This window comes from Kwoniella mangroviensis (assembly GCF_000507465.2).
Source record: "Kwoniella mangroviensis CBS 8507 chromosome 1 map unlocalized Ctg01, whole genome shotgun sequence".
Lineage (NCBI taxonomy): Eukaryota > Fungi > Basidiomycota > Tremellomycetes > Tremellales > Cryptococcaceae > Kwoniella > Kwoniella mangrovensis.
The window spans coordinates 3,685,854-3,707,846 of record NW_027062533.1 but is presented as its reverse complement, the minus strand read 5'-3'; the positions used below and the strand labels follow the sequence as shown (position 1 = coordinate 3,707,846).

General features: G+C 44.9%; 11 protein-coding genes across 11 annotated transcripts; 7 read left to right on the top strand and 4 right to left on the bottom strand.

The window, feature by feature from the left end:
• Nucleotides 1-261: 261 nt before the first annotated feature.
• Nucleotides 262-1,841, top strand: I203_101375 (uncharacterized protein; the record flags this gene model as incomplete). The annotated part of the gene is made up of 10 exons (XM_065516869.1): nt 262-294; nt 369-405; nt 468-538; nt 609-803; nt 871-1,034; nt 1,104-1,121; nt 1,178-1,274; nt 1,432-1,557; nt 1,642-1,650; nt 1,731-1,841. 10 exons carry the CDS (start codon nt 262-264, stop codon nt 1,839-1,841), a joined length of 861 nt encoding a protein of 286 aa, XP_065373687.1.
• Nucleotides 1,842-2,347: 506 nt separating this feature from the next.
• Nucleotides 2,348-4,040, top strand: I203_101374 (uncharacterized protein; the record flags this gene model as incomplete). Its single annotated transcript, XM_065516868.1, has 10 exons — nt 2,348-2,374; nt 2,450-2,486; nt 2,565-2,644; nt 2,727-2,918; nt 3,033-3,196; nt 3,291-3,308; nt 3,382-3,478; nt 3,549-3,588; nt 3,654-3,852; nt 4,007-4,040. The coding sequence occupies 10 exons, from the start codon at nt 2,348-2,350 to the stop codon at nt 4,038-4,040; spliced, it is 888 nt and encodes a 295-aa protein (XP_065373686.1).
• A 465-nt stretch (nt 4,041-4,505) lies between these two features.
• On the top strand, nt 4,506-5,692 carry I203_101373 (uncharacterized protein; the record flags this gene model as incomplete). The annotated part of the gene is made up of 6 exons (XM_019146323.1): nt 4,506-4,563; nt 4,648-4,727; nt 4,792-4,989; nt 5,047-5,228; nt 5,384-5,480; nt 5,537-5,692. 6 exons carry the CDS (start codon nt 4,506-4,508, stop codon nt 5,690-5,692), a joined length of 771 nt encoding a protein of 256 aa, XP_019004882.1.
• Nucleotides 5,693-6,357: 665 nt separating this feature from the next.
• I203_101372 (uncharacterized protein) lies at nt 6,358-8,365 on the top strand (the record flags this gene model as incomplete). The annotated part of the gene is made up of 10 exons (XM_065516867.1): nt 6,358-6,505; nt 6,575-6,766; nt 6,851-7,082; nt 7,164-7,195; nt 7,274-7,339; nt 7,418-7,788; nt 7,871-7,942; nt 8,015-8,089; nt 8,150-8,236; nt 8,303-8,365. The coding sequence occupies 10 exons, from the start codon at nt 6,358-6,360 to the stop codon at nt 8,363-8,365; spliced, it is 1,338 nt and encodes a 445-aa protein (XP_065373685.1).
• A 748-nt stretch (nt 8,366-9,113) lies between these two features.
• Nucleotides 9,114-9,503, top strand: I203_101371 (uncharacterized protein; the record flags this gene model as incomplete). Its single annotated transcript, XM_019146321.1, has 1 exon — nt 9,114-9,503. One exon carries the CDS (start codon nt 9,114-9,116, stop codon nt 9,501-9,503), a length of 390 nt encoding a protein of 129 aa, XP_019004880.1.
• Nucleotides 9,504-9,680: 177 nt separating this feature from the next.
• Nucleotides 9,681-11,138, bottom strand: I203_101370 (ATP-dependent RNA helicase FAL1; the record flags this gene model as incomplete). Its single annotated transcript, XM_019146320.1, has 4 exons — nt 9,681-9,933; nt 9,989-10,150; nt 10,214-10,488; nt 10,695-11,138. The coding sequence occupies 4 exons, from the start codon at nt 11,136-11,138 to the stop codon at nt 9,681-9,683; spliced, it is 1,134 nt and encodes a 377-aa protein (XP_019004879.1).
• A 618-nt stretch (nt 11,139-11,756) lies between these two features.
• I203_101369 (uncharacterized protein) lies at nt 11,757-13,934 on the top strand (the record flags this gene model as incomplete). Its single annotated transcript, XM_019146319.1, has 7 exons — nt 11,757-11,852; nt 11,930-12,248; nt 12,424-12,822; nt 12,926-13,325; nt 13,443-13,469; nt 13,535-13,725; nt 13,801-13,934. The coding sequence occupies 7 exons, from the start codon at nt 11,757-11,759 to the stop codon at nt 13,932-13,934; spliced, it is 1,566 nt and encodes a 521-aa protein (XP_019004878.1).
• Nucleotides 13,935-14,407: 473 nt separating this feature from the next.
• On the bottom strand, nt 14,408-14,959 carry I203_101368 (uncharacterized protein; the record flags this gene model as incomplete). Its single annotated transcript, XM_019146318.1, has 2 exons — nt 14,408-14,483; nt 14,571-14,959. 2 exons carry the CDS (start codon nt 14,957-14,959, stop codon nt 14,408-14,410), a joined length of 465 nt encoding a protein of 154 aa, XP_019004877.1.
• Nucleotides 14,960-15,377: 418 nt separating this feature from the next.
• On the bottom strand, nt 15,378-18,034 carry I203_101367 (uncharacterized protein; the record flags this gene model as incomplete). The annotated part of the gene is made up of 12 exons (XM_019146317.1): nt 15,378-15,482; nt 15,554-16,061; nt 16,129-16,564; nt 16,620-16,689; nt 16,831-17,094; nt 17,157-17,220; nt 17,285-17,417; nt 17,497-17,574; nt 17,648-17,675; nt 17,762-17,776; nt 17,856-17,962; nt 18,019-18,034. The coding sequence occupies 12 exons, from the start codon at nt 18,032-18,034 to the stop codon at nt 15,378-15,380; spliced, it is 1,824 nt and encodes a 607-aa protein (XP_019004876.1).
• Nucleotides 18,035-18,695: 661 nt separating this feature from the next.
• I203_101366 (uncharacterized protein) lies at nt 18,696-20,626 on the top strand (the record flags this gene model as incomplete). Its single annotated transcript, XM_019146316.1, has 8 exons — nt 18,696-18,756; nt 18,821-19,072; nt 19,143-19,234; nt 19,303-19,364; nt 19,462-19,551; nt 19,614-19,920; nt 20,020-20,095; nt 20,166-20,626. The coding sequence occupies 8 exons, from the start codon at nt 18,696-18,698 to the stop codon at nt 20,624-20,626; spliced, it is 1,401 nt and encodes a 466-aa protein (XP_019004875.1).
• An 88-nt stretch (nt 20,627-20,714) lies between these two features.
• I203_101365 (uncharacterized protein) lies at nt 20,715-21,889 on the bottom strand (the record flags this gene model as incomplete). Its single annotated transcript, XM_019146315.1, has 2 exons — nt 20,715-21,448; nt 21,592-21,889. 2 exons carry the CDS (start codon nt 21,887-21,889, stop codon nt 20,715-20,717), a joined length of 1,032 nt encoding a protein of 343 aa, XP_019004874.1.
• Between the last annotated feature and the right edge of the window lie 104 nt (nt 21,890-21,993).

The window sequence follows — 21,993 nt, the reverse complement described above, 5'->3', positions numbered from 1 at the left end:
GAACACAGCGATAGGTCTATGTGCATGCTCATATTGGCCGAACACATCACTATCATACATGTATATGCACTCGTATGTACATTGACAGGATTGATTATCGCGGAAAAGGTACCATCAAAAAACGTTGATCTTCTCGTTTCGTGTGAGTGGGGACACGGCAAGGTATTCATCTTGTCCACAAAAGATTTCCTCTTCCTTTTTGTCTTGCTCTGTCAACTGAAAGTTGGTTAATCACAGTGTCATCGCAATAATCGTGTCATAATGTTATCTCACGGCGCTCGAGAAGGCTTTGAGGTGACTCCCATGATGGTAACATACTGTAGTGTGATCCATGTCTGCTGACATTTCGTTTCGCTGTGTTGCAATAGGTGTTCATCGAATCTCAAGAAGGAAGAAATCCTCTAGGTAAGAATACACTACCTCTCAGCTATGTCTTATTGGAATACTGGATGGGGAATCTACCGTAGTGGAATATCAAGTAAGAAACATTAAAGGGTCCTTCCCAGCTTCCGAATGCTATATCGAGGTTATTCCTGGGGTGAGCGACTGCTTAATCTATCATACATTGAGAGCTTGAACACGATCCTCATTCCTGCTGGATTATATAGCCTTTTGCCATCGTTACCGAGAAGCTCGACTCATTACCATATCCTGATAACGATTGGAAATGCCGGTATTTTGTAGATGATCAACTCATGGCTGAATATGCACTTATGAGGAATGTTGGATCCAACGTTGTAGATGAAATTTATGAGGAGGAAGATGATCAGTTGTATAGCAGAAAGTTGAAGTTCCTTCCAGCCGTGAGTCTCCAATCCTATTCTTTCCGCCATTCCGACGTCGAGACGCTGACTCTTTCGGAAAACATAGAAAACTACTGATAAACCAGAGGAGATCAAACCTGGTTCGAAGGTTTTTAGTAGAGTTGGTACCATAGAAGTGATGATACATAGAGGTGCTTATAGGGAGATCAGCACTGATCTTTACCAATCTCCTGAAATTAAGGATTGTACGATGGATGAGAAGGAAAAGAAGTGAGCGCGTTAAGGATCTACCTCAGTTATGCAAACTGAATCAATACTTACCATTTGACTTAACCATAGGATGGCTTTCACAATCGGGTATGTGAGACAGGAAAGCTTTGATCTCACCTGAATCTGTGTGATCTTCGTTGCAGGACAAGTGAAAGGGTGCCAGTGGAAGATATAGAAGTCCCTTCGTACGATTTCGTTCCGAGGAAGAAAGGTGACAAGTTCTACAAGTTCATCTTCAAGGTAAGCACTGGGCTTTACCGTCTCACCAACACACACGTTAAGTCCTTCCTTTTCACAAACTGACTGCCTACCGGTGTTTCTATATTCAGTATCGAGTCCATACTGAACTGGTTAAGCTTGGATTGAAAGGTATTTTACGTATGCGACTTGGATGCAGTATTTCCAATCCGTTGATTTCCGCCATTGGGCAGAGGATGCGGAGACACAACCGTCATCCACATCCGTCCAGCCCCGGGAGTCCGAAGACAGCCAGAACGTTGATAGAGAAGCGCAAAAGCCTCATGTAAAGACAGAGGAAAGCCAAGAGATGGTGAAAGAGGTCGCTGAAGATGATCTGACCAAAGACCAATTGAAATGAAGACTCAAGTATCTCGAGGTAAGTCACCGTCAAACAACAAACAGTTGAGTAGCTAGATAGCAGGCTGATTGCTGCAGTATCTGTGGCTGATACCATAGGACTCACTGGCAAAATCAAACGCTACGAACAAACGACTTCGAGCAGGTCGACCAATTGAGGAGGATGTTATTAATCTCACAGAGATGGATGATGATGAGGATCAGGATTAAGGGAAATGATGTTTAGCGTAATGATTTTATTATGCCGGTCTCGTCGCATGCATTTCGTATCATACGCAAAACTCAATTACCTTGCAACTGTCCTTCAAGCTCGTTGGGGCCAAGGTCTGCCCATCTTGTAAAGATGGAGAATCATGGTAACTCGGACCAACGATGGTGGCATACAAGTTGATTGAGCACAGAACGTTTGCGCCGAGGACCAAAGCTCGTGACCATAAGCTTATGGTTCAACATAGAGTACTGTTTGGTCTTGCTCGAATCAATTGGCTGCAATTGGAATGCACGGACCAGGCGACTAGGGATTCATCACCATAATTCAGTATGTCCGGACATGAATTGACTTTTTGTTTTTCTGCTACTTCCCATCGTCTTCATCTTTATATTGCTTCTTACCTTGCTCAATCCTGCTGACCAACTCCAGCGGCACGAAAATCAATCTTAGTCGTATCCTCTTATATCGATTTCAGTCATTTTCCCCGATCTTCAGTCCTGACGATATGTTCTCTTCCAACGGGTCTCTTGAGGTAAGTCAAGTCAGGCTAACGGTTGAACACCTGACCGTCAATCTGAGTACTCAGTGACTTTGTTTCTCTTTCTAGTCTTGGATTGAGGGAAAGTCCACTCAAAAACGCTTCAGTCAGTCAGATAGATTCGTTTCCCCGTCTACCTTGGCAAGAAACATCAAGTGTCTGATGGTTGATCTGTTGAATTTAGACGAGCATTGTATAGAATATAAGCCCTCTTCGGATGACACAAGTGCGATCACAAGTTGTTTCTTGGAAACATCCTCTGAGGTATGTACTGTACTGGATCACCTTCGTTTCAGGGGACTTCTGTACCTCTAATTCCAAGTATCTAAGATGAGATCGTTCTTAGCCCTTCGTTATCCGACTCAAAAGGTCTGAAACGCTGTTCCCAGGGGATGATTTCCGAGCTATATGTGAAGTTGACGGCAAAGATATCGGTTTTTCGATCTGGCGAGCTGACAGGCTAGAGTATGATTGGAAAGCGGTTTGGGAAAGAAGGGACGGGCAGCTTTATGAGTCTTCGTTGACATTCGACACATTGGTAAGTGCGACGAGACGTCAGTGTACTGTACCACTAAACAGTAGTACGATATGAACTCGAAAAAAAAACCCTGCTTGTTGATTTGTCTGGTTCGTTTTGAATGAACAAATCCAGGCTACTACGGATGATCCGTCTGAAGTCAATATATCCGTTCGAGATCTCGAAAACATCGGCACTATCGTCATTACGCTTACTCGGGGAACCACGAAGATATCAAGGAAAGGTAAAGGAATCGAACTTTTCAACAAAGTCAGAGGTAAAGCTATGGAAAATCGAGGGTATGTTGGCCTTGCATCCTTGAGCAATTCAATGCTGCCCTATACCGCATGGAACATCAGCAAGAGAGACTAACGCCGTCATTGCGTTACATAGCTTCCTCACATCCGTCACGTCAGTCCAGTTCTCACAGTGCCTCGATGTCCTCCAGCTATTTTACTTGCTTACAACTGAAATCAACGATTAGTACAATCGAAAGTGAGGCGGAAGAGGAGTGGCAACCTGTCTTTTACGACTTCACTCCTAGCGGATCAGGTATCCCATATCACCGGTTCGTTTTCAAAGTGAGTCAAACCACCGAAATATTGTTCTTGTATCTGAGACACACCGACGTTGGTCGTTGTATATCATTAGTATCGTCCAGCCGGGGTCTTAAAATACCTGGGAAAGATCGGTGAGGGAAATCAGTGCTCAAGGATTTTAAGATCAATTGCTGACGCCCAGTCGTATGTTCAATAGAATCAGATAAAGGAGACAATCTCAAATCTGGCTCGAGATTTTATCCATATCAAATGGCGAAGACGCCTTTACCCCTTCCGTTCTCTTCTGACGGAGAAACGTTGTCGGAAGGTGATAGGTCTGGTAGTGAAAGCACTAGAGCCACCAATAGTGTGGGTCCGGACGTAGGTGTACTCTCATCTCAGTATCGTCAACCCGTGTGAGCTGAAGGGCACATATTCACCCTAGAGTACAAGCGACAAATCAAAGCAGGAAACGTCCGGAGCACTCGTACGGCTATCTTCGACATATCCTTCGACTGGCCCCAAAGATGCACAATCAAAAGCTTGCCGCTATTCATTTCGTCCGGGCAGGAAGAGGACTTTCATCAATGAAGAGGAGATCTAGCTAGACTGAGAAATGATGGAAGAGTAGATTGGAAGACAGCCAGCATATCTTGTGTGTGTGCCGAGTGGTTGTCTTGGTCGTTGTTGGAGTGTGGGGTATATTGTGTGATGTACCGATGACAATGAATTTGATGGGAAAGGGCCCCTTGTGTATAGTGTGTTGTGTGTCGATAGTCGATGACTGATATGCTTCTCAATCAATCCATCAGAACTCGTGTCATCGTGAGTGAGTGACATGTTCGAATCAGTACATGAAACCATCCTCAGTATGTCTCTTATTGTTCTTCTCATATTTTATCTTTATTATCAGACTCGTACACCTACAACACAACAGCCAATAATAAGATGATATCCCAGACTCGACCTGCTTATACATTCAGGGTTAGTCAATACTATATTCCATTTACACCTGAGACGTTATAGTCACAGTAGTGATCAGTCTACAATGCTGGTCAACTTGCTTACAATGCAGCTTGGGGTATTGCAGGCCAGTATCGAGAACACAGATACAGGGTTGCCGTTCCGTACGTCGTCGTCTTGCCGTCTTGTCTTCTGGTCGACTCGATGAGGGTTGCGTGTCCACTGAATGACCTAGGATGTCTCTTTAGGCGAACATGGGTATCATCATGTGAGTAAAGAAGATGGAATGAAATCTTCTTTCTGTTATCTGGAGGTTCAAAAGGGCGCGGTAAGTCCTTTTTTCCTATCTGGGCACGCAGGCTCAAGGCTGATCTGATTCCTTGCGCTTGCAGCCCTTTGCGATAGCCATCGAGATGTCGCCAACCTTCACCAGATCACGATCGGACGATTGGCGAGCAGCATGTTTCATTGACGGGCATCGTCTCAGTGGAAGTTACTGGAACCCTGACGCAAAGGAGCATCGTATCGACTCGATGTTAATGAAGAAGGGTACGGAGTTTTTGAAATGTAAAATGCGCTTTGGTTCCATTGTGAGTAAGCGTGTTCAAGGACTAACGGACGACCAATGACTTGTTGCCTTATTCCAGGAGCAGATCGCAGAGAGAAGATCGATTCCTGTCGGGGAGGAAGAAGGCGATAACCATCTGGGGAGAGTCGATATCGTATTGTCTAGAGGGATGTGGATACCCTTGGGAGACGCGACGGCAGATAGAGCAGAGCAGGTCGAGACAGTAGCGAAGTTGGTGGAAGGGGGAAACGAGGACCCAGAGTAAGTTCTTCAACCAGACAGATATTCTTGAATTGTAATTTATATTTATCATTTAATGGCGAAAGCGTTTCCAGTCTCAGTCGATCAGTCTAGTAGGTGATCCCACGAGCTAGTGATGTCCAAGCCTAACGTCTTCTGACTTTCTTCTGCGACAGCGCCAGCGATCCCATCACGAGTCAACGAAAGATCACTAGACCAATGATGTTCGCTGAGAAGGCAGATGAACCTTGCTTTTACTCTTTCCACTTCATAGTAAGTGACATTGACATCTCGAATGTGAATATGATTCATGTCCGTCTGCTTTATAGCTTCAAACGAGGGAAACGCTGGTTGATTACGGTCTGATACGCAAGTTGCTGTTCATCTCGATATCCGAGCGATCACTGATGTTCCAACTACCTTATTTCGTTGCTAGCCGATCATATCCCTCCACCACCTCCCAATCCAGCCTTTCCGCTCCCTAATTTGTCTAGCCGACGAAAACGAAGAAGAGACGCCGACAATGTTGATAGTGAGGAAGAAGGTGATATACTACATCAACTGGATATACTGAAAGCGAGGCTGAAGCGTAGCGAGGTGCGTCGTTGTCTCATGCTGAGGCTGTCGTTGTAGGTCAAGGCTGAAGCCATGATAGGACATGAACAAGCGATTGATCGCCCAGAATAGAAAGCTGCGACACGAGATCGCAGAAACGAATCACAAGATGAACATACTGAAGTCCCTCAGAGAACGAGATGATACGAGAACAGTTGTATGAGTATGTTTCAAACACTATTTGTGCAGACGTGATGGTATGTATGGGCTATTTAATTATAAACATCGCAAAGGCCCTGTCCGTCTTGGCGCTTGTTATTGTTACTCTTGTTTTGCGCACCCTGAGATATCCGGTGTTATCCTGAAATTTCACTAACCAAGCCCAAAACAATCCTTCGCTCCAAAGCGTCCTTAACCAGTTCGGTGCCTCCTCTGCCGTATCCCGCTCTATGACAATGGAAGGCCGCCAGGAAGGGCTTGAAAGTACAAAAATCAGTATACAGCAAACATATCATGCTGACATTTCCCATTTCTACGATCAGTGCTTCCTTGCATCTGTTGACACTTGACCGCCCCGAATGGTTGACATGAGACTATGGGAGCAGCACTCACAACTCCGGTGAAACCGTCTTATCAGTCAAATGCGAATATAACGTTTAGGAGTCAAGGCTCAACTAATTTCGTTGGAGGTATACCTGGTTACACGGTGTTGGATAATGTATGGTATCATGACCGGACATTGTGTGAGTGAAAGTCAATATGACTGCCTGCAGTTAGAGGACCTTGACGCTTGACAATGATTGCATTTTCAGATATGATCGATGATGCTCTTCAGGAGTTCCCCTCAAGAGAAATACTATTCACTGCCGCTCCGGAGAAAGATGGAGACACACCACTTCATGATGGTATCAGTCGTCTTGAAACCATCCCAACCGGATCCGAGGGACCGTCTCCTCAAGAAGGTGATGCTAGTAGTGGAATTATAGAAATGTCAGGAACGACATGTAAGTCAGCTTGAATCACGATCATGACTGCGGAACTGCGACATTGCGGATAAGAAGCTTATCAATGAATTTATGTTATTTTAGTCCTTCTAAATGATGGTTGGCCAGGTTCATGGTCAGGTTACTTCAAGTACTACCATTTCGCCTCTGAAGTCATTTTAGGCTCGATCAGTGCGCTTTCGTCGATAAGTTCGCCATTGCCGTCGGAATACACCAAACCTTGGAATGTGTATAAAGGATTAGGAAGGCGCTTGAGTCTACAGAGTCCCATTTCGGACTCGCGCGGAGAGGATCAAGTTATATGGGAATCTGGGGGGTTGGCTAGAGCAGGGATAATACCGAGTAGAGTGGCTGTAGCCTGGGAGTGGAACTGAGATGGGAAAGATGGATTAAGTAGGGCTGTAGCGGAAGGGCTGGTGGGCAAAGAGGGTGAGTTGGAGTCCTTGTACTTTCAGCACGTTTCGGCGTGACTGACTTGTATTTGGTCAATACTTCCCGTGACTACAGGCATCATCGATCCACAAGGTTGGAAAGATCTGACAAGCGAGAAACAATGGATTTATTTTGAACGAAGTGAGTAATGAGTACCAGTCTAATGCATTTGATCAACACCCTTCTCTTGTGCAGTCATTTATGCTGATAAGACCCCAGTCTTGATAGCAGATCGTGCTACCTCTCATCGCAATAATCCTCTAGGCGAAAAATGGTACAAGATGGCTCTAGACGCATATAAGCTTGTCCCTTCACCTAAATCACTCTCCCCAATGAGAGAAAGATTCCTATCATACTACAATATACCAATCAAACATCGAAGTGGTCCTGGTAGAAGTGTCAATAAGAAAAAAGTAAAAGCGATATACGTCAACAGACAAGGAAGCGACAGGAAATTCGCAGACGAGGTTCATAGCGATTTACTGAAGGCTTTGAAGCAGATAGAGAATAAGGGAAACGCAGTAATTATAGATGCGAGGTTGGAGACGTTGACGTTGCAAAAGCAGTTTGAGCTGTCTGCGGATGCCGATGTAAGTGAAGTCTCATCTTGGTCCTTCCATTCGGTCGGAAATGCTGATTGACTTTGCTTTGCCTTTACCTCAAATACTATAGATAATATTTGGAGTACATGGAAATGGTCTGACGCATGAAATGTGGATGTCGACCGGAGGTGTGGTGATCGAGGTGAGTTCGCGTTTAGGATGTTCTTTGCGACGTATACCAATGAATAAGTGACCCTGCTATTTCATTGGATAGTGTTTCCCCCCTCAGACATTCGCATATGACTACGCACCTATAAGTTTGGTACTGGGACATGAGCATATAATTTGGGTAAGTCAGATGGAAATCGCCATATATGTGTTCATACTAATAATTCATCGATTGTCACAGAGGGAAAATCAGACCATGCCTTCGGATCAGTGGGAGCCTGAGAACGGAGGTGAAGGCTTCAGGCTGCATGATGGATCAATATTTCCAGTAAGTTTACGTTATGTCCCTCATGAGGTCTCATGACGATCTTGTGCTGACCTCTGCTTGTCATAGCTTGATGTCGATATCTTTTCACGGTGGCTACAAAGAAAGATCGATAGCATGTTAGAGGCATAGAGTCACTATCAATCAAGATCGATTGAAGATGGGCTTAGACGCCTTATTAGTTGTACTATTCACGGGAGGACGTCAAATGCATCTTTCAACAGTCCGACATGGCGTGAATGGAGACAACCAGTCTAACACTGAGTGAGCTATGGGTAATGCTTCGATTTAGAGCACCTGCGGGGGAATTAGTAGAGATAAGTCCGAAGAGAGAACTCTCGACCATGCTCTACAAGACTAAACAAAGGACATATGGCGCTTGAACCGAAATATCTTGTGCAGCCGCATTCAGTCTGTTACAATTTGGCGTCCCGACTTCGGTTCTTCCTCATTATGGATGAGTACGCGCCCCGACCCCGAATGGCAACTTCACAAGCTTCTCTGACTTACTTCCTTCCACCGAGGAGGGTACGGAACAACGTGTTTGGTGGTACTGACATCCTTTCAGCTGAGAGAGATTTTCGCGAATGACGGTGAGTCCGAATTGGATGTCTAGAATAAGCTCCGATGGTTCTGGAACGTTTAGCATGTGCCATGTTCACTTGGTTCCCCGTCCCCGGGCTCGCAATTTACCTTCCTCAAGGACTCTGAGTCATGTTCGCGGGATACCCCGCTGGATTGAATCAATCCGGTCGTCTCACTTATAATCTGTGGTCTGTATCTGTGTAAGAGGCAAAAAGAGACCAGTTCAATTCTGCTTGCTATCAATTTTTGTCACACACCACGACAACAGTATTAACAACGCATTCAAATACACAAGATGTCCAGCTCTCAAAGTAGTTCAGACGATAAGACCATCCTGGTCCCTATCGACTGTAGATTCGACGATACTACAGAATTCAAGACATGCAACTGCGTGATCACCCGTGATAACGCCCAAGATAGCACCGACCAAAATTCCTTCCCCTGCCTTCTATCCAAGGTAGCTGGGCAATCCGGTAATCTTCAACATGTCTTCTACCCTGAGGGACTGACAAAGATTACCGCTGATCATTCCTGTTTCTCCGGAAGTGTTCTCGACTACATCAAACAAGGTCGGGAGGACAGACCGAATTCCGCTTTCGAGTTGGTACTTATCTCTACTAACAACAATAATCGATTTGCAACGAGTTCAGTGGATAGAAGTAATTTCTGGTTCAGAGTCGAGTAATGGAAGGTGTAGATTTCACTCCCAACCAGATGTCGCTCGCTTTCCGACGACTGCTGGGACTACATGGAGAGACTCGAGATGAAGCATTAATTTTGCATATGCATATACATTTTTATCTTGTAACTCCATACAAACGACCAGGTCGCCTTTGCTCCGCCCACTTGATTGATACATCACCTATGTAAGTTCAGTGACGTTCATGGGCATTTCGTCAATCTGGGTAGAGTAATATTGTTCGATATCTCGCAAGATCCTGACATCTTCCACGGTAACGAAGTTGATAGCCACACCTTTTCGACCGAATCGACCTGATCTACCTATTCTGTGCAAGTAGTTTTCACGCGATGTGGGTAAATCGTAGTTAATGACTAATGATACTTGTTGAACATCGATACCTCTTGCCCACACGTCGGTGGTGATGAGCACTCGACTGTGAAAATCGCGTGTGAGCTACATGTTACTGACGAAGGGTAGCGCCAACTCACCTTTGACCACCTCTAAACTCAGCCATAATAGCATCTCTCTCTTTCTGTACCATCTCACCATGCATGCTGCTGACAGTAAAGTTTGCCTCCCTCATCTTTTCAGTAAGCCAATCGACCTTTCTTCGGGTGTTACAGAAAATGACAGCTTGAGTGATGGTGAGGCTGAGAACAATGCTGAATATAAGTCGGTCCGTCTCAGAGATCATGTCGGTATGGAACACTCACGTATCATACAGGTCACACAGAGTGTCAAATTTCCAATCTTCTTTCTCAACAGCTACAAAGAACTGCTTGATACCTTCCAAAGTCAACTCATCACGCTTGACCAAGATTCGGATAGGATCAGTCATGAACTTGGTCGTCATTTCGAGTACATCGTGAGGGAGTGTAGCAGATACGACGACAACTTGAGTAGCGGGAGGAAGGTATCGGTAGATATCGTAGATTTGGTCCTTGAAACCTTTGTTGAGAAGTTCATCGGATTCATCGAGGATGAGCATCTGTTTTGTGGATTGTATCAGCATTGATCCGGTTCCTACAGATGACACCCTTCTCCTATATGCCCCCTTGCACATCTGGTCTTTCTACCCTTTCTGAGTCTACTATCTCTGCTCTCACTAAATCCGCCTTGTATAACCCTTTCGCAATCTCCCAACCTTGATCTCATGCCCCGTGCAGCAGCACTCATACAGCGCATGAGACTCACCTTGATGTCCTTGGTCCTCAGATTCCTTCTTCTGATCATGTCAAACACTCTACCAGGCGTACCGCTAACGACCTGTTGACCAGCTTCCAACTTCCTGATATCTTCTCCAACCGAGGTTCCACCAATACAAGCATGACACGAAACATTCATGTAATCTCCCAAAGCCAGAACGACAGTTTGGATCTGAATAGCCAATTCTCTTGTTGGGGAAAGAACCAATACTTGAGTTTCTCTAATCTTCGTGTCGATAGATTGTAGAGCTGAGATAGAGAATGTTGCAGTTTTACCTGTACCGGATTGAGCTTGAGCGATGACGTCTCGCCCTCTCATTATAGGAATGATCGCTCGCTGTTGGATAGCAGATGGCTTTTCGAAATTGTATGCGTAGATACCTCGTAAGAGATCTTCTTTCAAGTTGAGCGCCTCGACTAGGGAAGTAAACATAATTGTCAGCTCATGGCTTTACGCAACAGGTGAGGTTGGTTAGCTACTCACAAGTAGGAGCCTAAAATTCGAGAGGAACAAAAGTGTCATGACATGAGCACCCCTGTACCTCTCGATAAAACACTGCTTTTCCACCATTGGAATGTACAGCTTGAAAAGATCAGATTATGATACGTACCACCGAGACCGCCTCGGAAGACTCGAACACGAGCTTGTCATCTCCGCTAAACGTGGGATCAGCAGCTATCCTTGTAGGTCCCTTGAATTGACCAGCTGCTAGGACTTACGCGTTGATCCCTGCCATTTTGTCTGATTTGCTGGAGGTGAGATTGAGTACTCAGATGAAGGGAATGTTGATAACATTCTACGCAGTCTTCATTGAAGAACATGAGATGATTCAAGGTTCCTTGCAGTGGCGGCGGGACCAAAACTGAATATCCGATATATCTCCGTCTTGTGGCAGGCCCTCGCCGCGCCTCTTGCCAGTGCTCATCAGACACTTTCAACATCATTTTCGAGGCAAAACAACGACTTCAGCAGCATTCTTAGCTATATTCATCATCGGTAATCTGCCAATCGAATCCGAAAGCCTAGGAAGACAGTACAAGGGAGGACAATATGGACTCGATAATCGAAACTCAGCGATCAGCACACGAAGAGATAGAGCGATATGAACAGGCCCTGTCGGAGGTCCTTCTTCAGAATCCTACTGCTGTAAGTTTCACTTAAATCACTTTATCAGGAGAAGCGGGCATGTGACTGACTAGGTTGTGGTGACGTGTGGTGAATAGCAAAAAAACATAACTAGAAGAGATAGGAAAGCAGCCGAGGTGTTAGATCGAATAGGAGGATTAAGGAAAGAATTAGTCGATTTTTACGAAGATTTACCTGGATTGAGACCCAAAGAGTTAGAATTGTTATCCGCTCCAGCACCAGGGGAAGATGACTTGGCGGAATTTTACGTTAGGTATAACAAAATTAAAGATTTTCATCAGCGAAACCCAGGTATGAGTAGTAGACAATTTATCAATCAGGTGGATGACTTGGTCAAAGGAGATGGAATTCAAAGTTTTACGGTGGAAGGTGATGAAGAGCCTACTATCATCGATCGTAAGTCGTTAAACCTCTATTATATGTCTATCGAGTCTAGAAGATCCAATACTCCTGGAACTTCGTTGGATCTCTGGGCTTGAATCAGCATACCACATGGCCCTTCGTTTCTTATACCTTCCACTACTCGTCTGATGTAGTAATGTTTAACTGATCATGTACCCTTTCAAAACAGCACTGGACAGTGTATTCTCTGGAGAAGAATCACACGGAAAGTACCTCGACCTGTACCTAAATCACTCACAATACATGAATCTCCGAGGTGCCACCCGATTAAGTTATCTGGCATATCTGGAAATGTTAAAATCGGGCAAAGTGGAGAGAACGTTGGACTTGAAAGAGAAATCCACACAAGGGTATCTGGAATATGTTCAAACGCTGTATAACTACCTGTTATCGTTCTTCGAAAGGGCTTTACCGTTGGTCAATGTTCAAGCGAAATTGAAAGAGGAAGAAGAGAAATTCAAGAATGATTGGGCAGAAGGCAAAGTACCTGGATGGGAAGCTGAGAGTAGTACCTCTAAGAAGCAGGGTAATGTCAATGGAAATGGGGAAGGTCTATGGTGTCAATATTGTGAGTATCGTTTGTGGCACTCTGTCAGACACCGTACTTTACACGTCATTCTGTCTTCTCTTTCATCAGAGTATAACAACTAACATATACTTTGGTTGTACAGGTCAAAAGAGCTATTCAAAACAGACAGTATACGATGCGCATCTAAAATCCGACAAACACAAAAAGAAGGAACAAGCTGCCAAATCATCTTCCAACCATACCACTAATGGATCTCCCGCTCCTAACCCAGCAGCGTCAACATCGACATACCGAACTAAGTTGGAACAGCCAGCACGATTGGCATATTTGGTTCAGGTATTGTTGACTTTCCCACCTATACCTGGAAAATTAGCAGACACAAGGACAGAAACTGAGAGGAAGATGGCTTTGACCGCTAGAGAGAGAGAAACAGAGTTGGAAGAGCAGGAAGAGGCTCCACCCGTTCCTGTGGATCTAGGAAATGATGAAGATGATGATGAGGATGACGAAAAGATATATAACCCGCTGAAATTACCTCTAGGGTGAGTTTCACCGCCACCTGTTGTGGCACTTTTTGGTTTCACCGCCTATCGCCTCCTACATCCTCTTATTACTTCTCGGAGATGTTCTTGAGCTGACATTGACTTCATTTGGCTCAGTTTTGATGGAAAGCCGATTCCATACTGGTCAGAAAATTTTCTTTTTAAGCTGTTTTAAGCATCCTGAGCTGATCCTGGGCTTGAGAAAATAGGTTATTCAAGTTACACGGTCTTGGAGTTACATTTGAATGCGAAATCTGCCAACAATCGATGCAAGGTCGACGTGCATTCGATAAACACTTTACAGAAGGTAAACACTTGTTGGCATTACGTGCTTTAGGTATTCCCTCTAGCGCTCAGAGGCATTTCCTCAATATCACTACCATCTCAGATGCCATGGCTCGTAAGTCCTCCTGACCAAACACCGTGTACCGTTCTATTGGTTTTGGGGCTAATCGTGGGTTTATATCTGACATAGTTGCGGATAAGTTGAAGAGAGAAGGACGTAAATCAATTACAGAGAATGAAAGGGCTGAGGAATTTGAGGATGAAGAAGGGAATGTGTATGATAGAAAGACATATTTCGATCTGAAGAAACAAGGGTTATTATAAACCTTTCCTGCTTCTAGAAATGAGAAGCGATGTACGAGTAATAGTTGATCATGTTGTGAGCATGTAGCAGTGGTGGTCGTATATGTATGCATGAGGTGACAATGTGCAATGGTAAGATGGGAGTATAGAAAGAGCAGAAGATGGTTTACAATGGGCAAATGCCAATTCCGATCTCACGCCTGTGACATCTAAGAGGATGTCTGTCATGCATCCGAAAGACCCACATCTACGTCTTCTGCTCAAGCACTATCTGTGCTAGCCATTGTACAGTCTCTTCTGCATGCTGAGCTGGTTTTATATCGTACAAATTGCCGGTCATCATATCCTACATTATTCTGCCATACGTGCACCATCATCTTGAAACCCCTTCACCTTCTCATCCACAGGGCCTGATTCACCATCATATTCACTGAATCAGCTTTATCCACTATCAAGTTCCCATATATGAGAGCGATAGTCTCCCTTGTACTCACCTAATATTCCCCTTGGGAAGCTTTCATCCCCGCCAACAAGAAACACATCACTGCCGGTAAATCCGTGACGAAGGTCCTGAAAACATGCATCTTCAACCATTCCGCCAGGGACTCAGTGGGTCTACCAGAGGGTTCACCATTTCTTATCTTTGCCAATAATTACAAAGCTTTAGGTCCAAATACCATATGTCCAAATGCCAATCCAACACCTAAAGCATAATACATCTTGGCTCCACCCGCTACCCATGGTGTATTTCGCAGGGTGAAGAGGTTCGTGAGTCCCGCACCAGCTGACCAAGGGAACGAGGAGAAGAGAACGATGGTACCCTTTGGACCCCAAGTTCTGAACCATTTTGGTAGTAGGTCATTTGCCTGTTCACGGTATGAGTGAGATTGCCAGGAAGACAAGAATTGATATTCGTCTACTGCCCATTGGAGGGATACGGTTGATGAAATTATAGGTACGAAACGTAAGATGGGGATGGGAAGAAGAGGTGGGATGAGGTAGCCTGATAGACCGGCTATGATGTTTCGAGGTGATACCTCGACCATTTCGTATTTCGTTATAGCCGTTAGTGATAATTCCCAGGATAAAATCGCTCAGCAGGAGATCTTATATGGTCATCGATTAATCAGGTTCGGGGTCGGTGGCTATCCGGGCAATGTCCTTTAGTGCGTTATTGGCTTAATCTTATCGGATAGCGAAATCATCCGACATATTCGTCATGTCAGATCTAAGCTTGTTTCGGAGTGGTATGATGAAAAGCTATGCTATGCTGTTCGTGAGAATGTTGAATGCATCTTAGAGTGAAGATGTCCGCCCTCAGCGGTTGAGGTCGAATAGGTTAAGTCATTGATCCACTCTGGTCCCTCTCAACCCGCCAATGTTCTTCATTCGAACGTTAGTTAAAAATGCATCTCTTCGCGTGATACCTTTCACATTTAAACTTCTATATACAAATATTCCTTTCTATGCAGGTACAATCCAGGTTCTCACTATCCCATCCGAACCAGCTGTGATGAGCTTCTCATCTCCCAGCCATGAAACCCCAGTCACACCACCAGGATGAGCGTTCTATATTCGATGAATGACATATTAGCCAACTCATTTCATGGATAACTTGTCACTGCAGGAAAATTGCTCACCTTGATAGCGATATTCTTGGCTACCTTCTTTCTATCCCAGATATAAACATTCTCATCCAACCCTACAGATGCTAGACGCTTATCGCTCTTCGACCAAGCCAAATCTACGATCCTACCCGTATGGAAAGTCCATCTTGACGAGACTGTCACTTCCTTCTCCTCTACATCAACCAAAATAATCCTACCTGCCGAATCGCCAGCAGCTAGGTACTTTCCATCTTTCGTGAATCTCAAAGACAGCACATCTCCCTTACTATCTTCAAACGTAGCCAGTTCCTTTTCCGGTGAAGTAGATGACAATATCACTTTTTTGCCTACTCCATATGCGACTGAATCTGAGTTTGGTCCACCATGTGCTGCTACAGCTGTTACCGCATCCTTCGATAGTAAGAAAGTAGAGTTTGACCCGGCTGGATGCACCTCCAAGCCTGATGAGGTGGCTACGTAGATCGCATTAGAAGTAGCGGCAACTCCGGAAGGTTGAGCTTTGATAGGTAACGAAGTGGATCTCAATTATAGATCTATCAGTCTTCGTACAGGGATAGTAAGATAGAAAGCGGTGCAGTGACACTTACGAGAAAGATTGACCATCAATCGAAGAGACTTTATCATCCCATCCAGCCGAGTAGACCTTTCCTTTGTAATCCGTGCTAAATGCAACTACGTTGGCTGTATGGCCCGTGCCCTGCACCTCATCACATCTACCTTCATCTGCACCGTAGCTCACACCAATATCGAATCTCTTGATCGAACCGTCAAACGATCCAGTATAGAACGTAACCTCTTTCTCAGTATCGCCTGAAAGAGTTGATGCCGTGATAGCTTTGGTAGCACCATGCAACGTACGCCATTTGGTCGAAGTGGATTCTCTCGTATCGAAGATATTCAGTACACCTGACAAAGAGATGGATACAAGGGAATTGGGACCGGCATAGACAATTCCGTTTTGCTGAGATTGGACGTCAGAGCCGACGGTGTAGCTTTGGGTAGATTTTAGTGAAGACGCATCCCCTGTCAAAATTGTCGTTTAGCGTGACAGTTCATAGATGACTTGGTGGTGACTTACATATTGACACGATACCATCCGCACCGGCTGTAGCAATAGACTGAGAATCAAGATTCCACGAGCACGCCATCTGTGTCAAGACCATTCATCAGCAATGATGTCAGTTTCAAAACATGTAGTAGAAAGAAAGATCGGGATATTCCATTGGGGATCGTTGTTCCAGTCGATAGATCGGTCTTGTGAAGGAAAGGTTTTTGGAAGCCACACTTACCAAGGAGCTACCGCCCTCTCTTCCTGCTTCACCCTTAGTCTCACCAGTTTTCCCATCATAGAGAAACAGCTTCCCATCACTGGCAACACTAGCGAATAAATCCCCGTTGGGGGAAAAAGCGACATCCCTAACGAATCTAGAATGTGTGTTGATCATTTTGTCGTATTTGAACGGTACGGCAGAATGGAAAATGATGGAATTGTCATCTGATCCGGAAATAGCTTTGAAAGGTCTTTGATGGCGGATAGATAAGGCATTGATAGGCTATTACCAAGGTGATGAAGAGTGGTCAGCCGTGAGGACATCGCTATCTGATAGTTGCTCACCTTGGAGTGTCCAGTGATTTCACCACACGACGATCCCGAGTCCATGAAGAACGCAGCGCCGAACCTGTATAACGCAGCTGATCAGCTTTGACGGTCTCAATAGTAAGATAGCTAATGTGACCACTCACTTGTCCTTACCTTCACCTCCAACGATGATCCTCTTGCTCTCCCCATCCCATGCTAAATCATTGATCTTACCGGACAACGGTCTGATAGCGAGTTTGAGGTTGTTTTCAGGATTGGTGACATCCCATATTCTGACTACATTGAGAATTAAATGAGTCAGTAGATATATATACAGCCTACAGACAAAGGAGATTCAGAAATGAAAGCCACTCACCTTCACCGGACACATCCGCTGATGCAGCATAGTAACCTGAAGGAGAGAACCGAGCGACTGTAGCTGATCTCGTGTGCTCTGAGCGATGGTGCATAGTGTGATCAGCTGAGAAGAGAAATCATCGTCCTACTGACAGCTGATGATTGCTTACGGGTATAGGCATGAGATAAGCCAGTATGCTATATCGATAATTTAGAATGATCAGTACATTCGACTTGCTGAGCATGCTGTGTCAAGGACCAATTGAACATAGATGAACACTAACATTGAGATCTCGTATCTATTGTTGTACGATGAACCGGAAGTCAGCAGGAGTCATGAATACACAATACATACAATATAGTCTGCTATGAACTCACTATCACGGCTCTACCATTCGTATATATCAACTTTTCACCCTTGGGATCAACACCGAGTTTGGTTGATTCTGACCTGGCCGTAGCAGGATTGCAAGGGTATATGGGTTCTATGGGATGCACGTCAGTCGCTCGTGTGGTGATTACTGCCTGTCTGATAGCTCACCAGCTTTGTACGCCATCTTTCTTTCCTAGCTATGTTGAAGTATCATAGCACATAAAGCACGATGTATCCAACAATGAAAGCTGTCCATACAACAGCGACAGCGATGTCTCTGACAGCCTCGCGTCATAGCTTTGGTTCTGCTACCATGTGTTCGCCACGTTTACACCAACATGGAGGTCGCTAAAGCGGTTCGTTCCACGATTTCAGCAGTGTGTTATTTTACCCTCTCTGGCCTCTTTTGGCTAAGATCATGTGTAGTATCTGTTCTTAACGCTGTAAGAAGCGTTATGGGAATACGTTCCCTTACTTCTTACCGAGTTTTTCGAGCCAGTGTTTGCCTCTTCAGCTTGCTGAACGCAGCACACGATGTCGATGCCACCGCACTACGGGCTTCTGATGTCACGGCAACCTTCCATATACCTTTTTGATTTCATTTTGTACGCGTAATTTGCCGAGGAGATTCGAGGTGGAGGTCAAGTCAAATGAGCCAGGAATGTCACCTTGGAAACGGAAGTGCGATGTATGGCGTTTCATGTTGGTAGTGAAACGTATCAGGTCAGCACGAGCACTGAAATAGATGGAGACTTCGTTTCGTTCACATGCTCATTTTCATCGTCATTCCGTGTTCTTGAGCATCATTATCTACCAGCTGATACGCCGAACAGTACGAAAGAAAGATGGCCGAATCAAAAAGTATAGTAAAGATAGTATTCTTCGCTTTGGTGTTGGATCTACTAGGTGAGATAGATATCGGAATCATATGCCAAATGCAAAGCGCTCAGTCTGACATGTATGCTTCTAGCATTTACAATACCCCTCCCTCTGTTCCCTAGACTCACGGCTTGGTACCTCCAACTGGACTCATCACCCGACTCTCTGCTTTCCAAATTATTATGGATGAGTAGAAAATGGAGAGCCACTTTACTTTCATTCTCTTCCAACACTCAACTGTCCGATGTAGGCAAGAAGGAATGGGATGTAGTGTTGCTGGGAGGTGCTATGGGAAGTTTATTTAGCTTTTGTCAGTGTTTGATAAGTCCCTGGCTGGGAAGCTGTAAGTGATCACACCTCCTACTCATCACAAGCACGGCAGAGGACGAGCTGAGCTGGAGATGGTACGGTAGTATCTGATAAATATGGTAGAAAGAAAGTACTGTTAGCTACTATGATGGGCAATATGTTATCTGCCTTGATTTGGATACAGTCTACCTCATTTGTGAGTTGAGTGATCAAGTCATCTTTCTGGACTGGCAATAAATCGACTGACGTTCTCTGATTTCCTAGGCCTCATTCCTCTTGTCCAGATTGGTGGGAGGATTGAGCGAAGGTAATGTCCAGCTAAGCACGTGAGTGGTCACCATTTATTCTCCATTCAGAGTGCCCATACCAATCTCAGACTCATTCAATGTACATACGCTAACAATACTCTTTGTACACTTACAGAGCGATCATCAGCGACGTCACGACCCCTTCGACCCGATCAAAGAGTCTAGCATTGGTCGGAATAGCATTTTCCATTTGTTTCACTTTAGGGTACGTCGCATCCACTTATCTTACTTCGTGAATATAGACAGTATCACTGATGATACTCGTAGTCCATCTTTAGGGGCATATTTCGCTTCGCAACCACCCCCCCTCACTCCCTCTTCCGCTTCTGGAAGTGGATTGAACATATATGCTTTACCCGCTACGATTTCCCTAGTACTTCTTTTGGTAGAAACACTTTACCTTGCTGCTAAATTACCAGAAACCAAAGGATGGAAGAAATCCCAAGACAAGTCTGAAGAGGACGAGAAAAAAGAGACGAAAGATAGCCAGACCGAATTGACTGCTGAGGAGAGATTGAGGAAGTTGAGTCTTGTCGGAAGGCTACACGGACTGTTTTTGCTGTTCTTCTCGGGTGTAAGTGTCATTTCCATCCCATGTTTCGATATATGCTCTTACGGCTAGAGACGAGTTCGTCGCTCTGCAGATGCTAACTCTGACGATATTATTGCTCAGGCCGAATTCACTTTGACTTTCCTGACCTACGATCTATTCCAAGCTTCCAATGCTCAAAATGGACGATTGCTCTCATGTGAGCACCTCTCACTATCGGTCTACAAGACTCTTCCTCCGGCTGACTGATCATGTTTTCTTCTACCTAGACATCGGTATCCTCTCTGCTCTCCTGCAAGCACGCCACGTCCGTCCCTCCCTCTCACGTCTCGGTGAACTTCGCGTCGCCTCGTACGGAATCCTATCTTGCGTATTCGCTCTCTCCCTCCTGTCAATCTTACCTCTCTCCTCTATTGTATCTTCCTCTCGAATTTCCACAATAGTATTGTATACATCCGCAACCTGCCTTTCATATACTTCCGCGACGGTTGTTACTGGCTTAACAGCCTCAGCGGCCTCCCTAGTGGATGAACAGCAACGAGGTAAAGCCCTAGGTGGATTCAGGTCGAAAGGTCAATTAGGCAGAGCTGTAGGCCCCTTGTTGGCAAGTTCGATTTATTGGGTCAAAGGACCTACAGTAGCTTATGCGACGTTGGCGGGATGTTTAGTCGTTGTGTATGGGTTGGCGAGGACGCAGGTTGATAGTAAAAAGAAGGGTAAGATAGAGTAATGTCACGTAGATGCATACAATAGATAATTCCTGTGAGCGGTACACAATCCTGTCTGAGGACGTTACTTCTCAACTCATACAGATCATTTCACTTTCCCCAACCTACTACCATCCTCTCCACTCCGAATTGATCTTTCCAAACTTCCATCTTCCCTATCAATCCCCCTTTACTACTTTTCACTATATCAACTGCATCTCCCGTTTGACCTCGTCCAATTTCCAATGCCAGCCTTGGAACCCCTTTCCATCCCTGCATTTCTAGTTCTTCTTGATCAAATAGTAGATCAGGCAAGATTTCAGCAATTCTCTCATAGTATTTCAACCCTTTTCCTTCCTTGTCATCTAGTCCATCACCGAGCAGGGCATTTGGTGACTCGTACTCTTTTACACTGGCAGGGAGAGCTTGATATTGGGAATATGGGACATAAGGTGGGTTCGAAATGATCATTCCATATTTGCCATTGCTGGATAGTAAGCTCGTTGGATCCGTTGAGAACAGATTACCATATTTGAATTTTACCCTATCATCCAAATGGGAATCACGAGCATTGATCATTCCCAACTGAACAGCCACTGGCGAATTATCTATCCCCGTCACACTAGACAAAGGATTTAATTTAGCTAAGAGTAAACCTATACATCCTGTACCGGAGCATAGATCTAGGATATTCAATGGTGCACTCGGTCGATCTCTTGAGCTTAATGGTGGGATAGATGAGAGGATGAGGGAGGATAATTGTTGCGTCAGGTGGGCTGTTTCGGGTCGGGGAATCAGGACGGGTCGACGGCATTGGATTGTCAAGGGGCCGAGATCGGTTGTTCCTATTCACCATGCAAGACAAAATTAGTAAGATGACAGATGTAAGACATCAGTCGTTTTCGGATGGTCGCCAAGCATTGGACTATACGACCTTTATCAAAGACATGATGAAGAGAATTGTATCAGATGGAGGAAAATGACTGACCCAATATATACTGTATCGGTTCACCTTTTCCCCTCCTCTCCACCTTCTCAGCTATACTATCGTCCTCCACCTCTGGTATCCTACCTCTGGATATCTGCCTGATGGCTTTCTCTCGTACTTCCTGAGTGATCCATCGCAGCTCGTTGATAGCGTCTTCCTCGGTTAATTCGGAGTTACGAAGTAACGTTTGGACGTGGTCTGGTTGTGATGTTGAGTACTTACTGCCAGACGATACCGGTATTCGTATCCTGCCCGTACGGAGTAACCTTGTGACCGAGGATGTTGGGCTTGTTCCCATGTTTTTTGGGTTGATGCTTCTTGCGCAGAATGCTTAATCTCATGATATGATTCTATCATTCTCAGATTACAACGTTGATCAGATTCCAACTTTTCGGATCAACA